At 53.2% G+C, this 4,052-nt stretch overlaps 1 protein-coding gene across 1 annotated transcript; it reads right to left on the bottom strand.

The window, feature by feature from the left end:
• Window positions 1-374: 374 nt before the first annotated feature.
• On the bottom strand, window positions 375-2,901 carry LOC126525789 (uncharacterized). The gene is made up of 3 exons (XM_050173702.3): window positions 2,812-2,901; window positions 1,481-2,008; window positions 375-888 (listed from the first exon to the last, which is right to left on the bottom strand). Exons 1-2 carry the CDS (start codon window positions 2,821-2,823, stop codon window positions 1,484-1,486), a joined length of 537 nt encoding a protein of 178 aa, XP_050029659.1. The 5' UTR covers window positions 2,824-2,901; the 3' UTR covers window positions 375-888; window positions 1,481-1,483.
• Window positions 2,902-4,052: the final 1,151 nt, after the last annotated feature.

Below are 4,052 nucleotides of genomic sequence, written 5' to 3'. Positions count from 1 at the left end.
CGGGCTCCTTAACGCTGTCGCGTTAATACCAATTTCCTTCAGTTCCCGCAGCCAACTCCGCGAAAGCACGCTTTCTGTCTTGCAGCTGCGCTTTGTAAGAAAGCCACCACAACGGAGCAGCCGCTGATTCGCGACGCAGGATAATGTCGACAAACTGGCCCCTCAAGCTCCTCGCGTCAGAACAGTGATTGGGAAGTGTTGTGGCGTTAAACTAACCGCTCGTACTCTAGGCTATGCACCCATTTTTTTCTCACTACCATGTTATAAACCCTTCTGGAATAAGCTTTCGGTGAGTCTTTGATTTGACCCACACTAATTTCGTTTGTTTCTTCGTTTGTTTGTTTTTTCACCTCGTGCAAAATCAAACAGCACGCTTTGGTGCAGGGTTCTCGGAAGCATTCATTTATTTCCCAAGCTTTGTTACAAGCAAAGCGAGGATATACACAAGCCATGAAATAAGGAAAAGAAATGTAAGGGATATACAAAGCCACCGAACTCCCGCGTATGAACTGCCAAAGTCCAAGAAAAGAAAATGAAGCCCTATGAATGATAATATGTGCGCGGATGAAGTAGTCCCAAGTGTCTGCTTTCTTGAAGCCCGTATCCCGATAATATAATCTAGCGGCTACAGTGCCTAGAGCTTGTTTTGCCCGCAAAAAAATATGGTTCACCGTGCCTTTTTTTGTCTCTCCCTCTCCCTTGAAAGTGCAAAATCGCAGAGCATTTTGTTTTTCAATAACTTAAACATTTTATTAACGACAACAACCAATGACTCTTGGCCCGTTGCGTAGGCCAACGCAAGCTGGACGCTCTTGCAGTCCTCGTCCCAAGGGCCGGTCTTCTGGCGGGACCATCCATTCAGTATTTGTTTCCTAAGTGACGTGGTACCTGTAGTCAAAAAAGAAGAAAGAAAACGAACATGTCAGTCACCTGAGGATAGCATAACAGTCGAGCGAATCCCTACATAACAATTTCAGCTGCTGGATCGTCACAGTTTGTGTGGTTCACATATGTTATACAGCTTGCAGTTCAAACCGTAGTCACTGTTGAAAGGTAACATTGAGCATCCCAGTACCCGTTGTTGCTCCACCTTATAGTTGCCGTGTGGAAGAGATTAAAACGGGCAACAGTCTGATCCTCGTCCGTTATGAGTTTTGTAACCGACCTGTCTTTTATGATATTGCTCATGTTTTGCCAGAGTATGAGGTGACACGACGTGAAGCCATATTGGCCACAAATTAGCCACATCAATCGGCAAGACAGGTCGTTATTCAGCATTCTTTCTGGACACTCAAATTCCGTCACGTTGGCTTTTTTTTTTTTTTTCATGTCAGTGAGAAAGGCCACAGCACCCAACAATAGCCGACACGCGGGCGAATCAGAGCTGACAAGTAGCAGATTCGATAATACGGCGGAATTTTCACAGCACCCGAGAACAGCACCGCCAAAACCTTCGAACTTGGAGACAGACGAGACGTACCGCTTAGTACTTCTTGAAGCCAAGACCGTAGCCTCCGTAGCCGCCGTAGCCGCCGTAGCCGCCAAGAGCGTAGCCGTGTCCGTAGCCAAGACCCACGCCATAGCCGAGACCAGCGCCATAGCCGAGGCCAAGACCGTATCCACCGACAGCGACAGCGGGAGCAGCGACAGCCACGGCGGGAGCGGCGACAGCGACAGCAGCGGCGGGGCGGGCGACGGCCACGGGAGCAGCGACAGCGCGAGCGGTGTAGCTCACGCCGTGGTTAACGTGGCTGGCGTAGGAAGAGCCGACGAGGGCGGCAGAGGGGCGGGCGTAGGCCACAGCGGGGGCGGCGACAGCGACCGGGGCAGCGGCAACAGCGACGGGAGCAGCAGCGACAGCGACACCATGTCCGTAGCCGCCGTAGCCACCATAGCCGAGACCGCCGTAGCCGTAGCCGCCGTAGCCGTGGCCGCCGTATCCACCTCCGAAGAGGCCGACACCACCGGCGTTAGCGGCGGCGATGAGTCCCAGAAGGGCAACGACGGCCTGCGAAAGGAAACGTCGGAATGATCACTACTGCCACGAAGTGCAGCTGCCTAAAGCAAGCGACGACACTTCTGAAGCCTCACCACTGTAAGAGACTTGAGCATCCACGCAAGTGCGCGACTTCTACACTTATGCTGTATTGAACTCTGCGCTCGTAGTGCGACCGTCACTGAGTGGTGCGTCATTGTTGGACGTTAAGATTACGAAACGCGGAAGCGCGTGACTTCCTCGAGCGTTCTCAGATACGCGCAAGCAGTAGAGGCTAGAAAGGAACAAGCGTGAAAACTGAATAGACGCATGAGTGAGGCGGTGATTCTACTGCCGAATATATCTTTCTTGATGTATAACGGGAGCAGGGTGGTACATGTAGCTCGGCGACATTCGTTTCCCACAAAACAGGCGTACGCTTTACTTCTGCACAGTGACTAGAAGAGACAAAGTCGACATTTGCCCGCAAGTCCAGATCTGGCATTCAAGGTTAAAGATGAGCGATCGCGACAAGTGGTGAGCGTTCGCCGCGCGTGCCAGACGTAATTTGAAATCTCTGCGGGATGCATAGGCTTTTGTCTTTGTAATCCTACACCGGGCCACATAGAATGAAAGCTTGGTGCCGACGTCCGACTTTCCTCAACCTAAGCTTCGCGAGTTTTGAGTCGCGAGTGACCGCCAATCCTTCCTCGGTGGGCAGAGACAACCCGGAACCTCCGCGGACCACACCGGCAATCCTCGGCCCCGGCGTGTAGAGAGAGAAGGGTCTTCGGCAGCCGTCACACACAACTGCGGCGGCGGCGGATTATACTTACGAAGGAGTTCATGGTTGGCTTGTGAGCTGTTTACTCGTGGACCCGAGAAGACCAGTGAGTTGTCCCGCCGTCAGTCGGCCCCTTATATACTTCGGGCACGCACAGCACCTTTCCGCCTCACAGGCGAGAATGAGGGGGGGTCAGTGAGACTGACCGTAGGAGAGGGGGCGAGTGGGAGAAGTCGCCACCCTTTCTCCCCACACACGCACACACACCTTCTCCTTTCGCTTGACCCTAAAGCTCCGCGCGCGCAGTCCGGCAGCCAATGATCTCGGCCAGGGATCGCAGTGGTGAGCGGAAGGGGGCCGCTAAGGACGCCGCGCGAAGCAAGGCGCCTTGGGCGTGTCGCACGTAGACGCGGCACCGCGGATGAGGAGGCAACGGACGATACACGTTGGCCACACCGCCGACGACGTCCAGCTAGCGCTCGTGGCCAAGGTCGCTGATTGCGGCGTTCCTTTCGTTTCTACACGGCCCCGCGGCAGGACGCCGCTTCTGGCCACAGGCGGCGGCGGAGAAATGGGGGGCGAGGACGTGGAAAGGAGGCCGATCCAGAAGTTGGGGGGAGGAGGGGAAGAAGGATGTATTTCGGCCTTACTGTGTGGGGCGCTGGTCTTTTTTTAATTGCTGAAACTCGGCACCTCGACAGCAGGATGCAGGAAAATTCTGTAATGCCGAAGTGTTTTTGTCACGTGCTACGCACGTTGGGTCTTGACCAGACGTCTATCTAGGCTACCTTGTCCAAGGTTGTCTGCGCGGGTTTGTGAGCGCGTGTATGCGACGACTGCTCACTACTGCGACTGCAGCTATGGCACAAGTCACTAGAAGAAGCAAGAGTTACATACCATCAGCTAGTCTGGTACAGTTGGCTATACCTTCTGCTACTTTTACCGCTTGCCTCGATCACTGCCTGTTGAAATGCAATGTGTGTGTGTGTTCCAGGAGAAATAGCGCAATCTTCAAAGCATGGGATCCATAGCCTGACAAATTTATTAGTTCACCGAAAAAGAAGCACTCCCTCTTTATGACCACCCGTCTTCACTTAAATCTTTGTTGTTGCAGTCGTGCTAGATCACTACTTTATTTTCTTCTTGTACCGTCTCACTTGCTCTGTTTGTTTTCGTTTCCTTCACTTGTTCTTCCTGTTTGTGCTTTCTAAACGTCGTTTATCCCCGACAGCCAGGGCGCGTAATTACGTCAAGAGCGAGCGAAAACTCGGAGAAGAAGGAGTGGCGCCACCC

Source organism: Dermacentor andersoni, chromosome 8 (assembly GCF_023375885.2).
Source record: "Dermacentor andersoni chromosome 8, qqDerAnde1_hic_scaffold, whole genome shotgun sequence".
Lineage (NCBI taxonomy): Eukaryota > Metazoa > Arthropoda > Arachnida > Ixodida > Ixodidae > Dermacentor > Dermacentor andersoni.
Note: the sequence above shows the minus strand (reverse complement) of the source record. Positions and strands in the feature narration are given on the sequence as shown.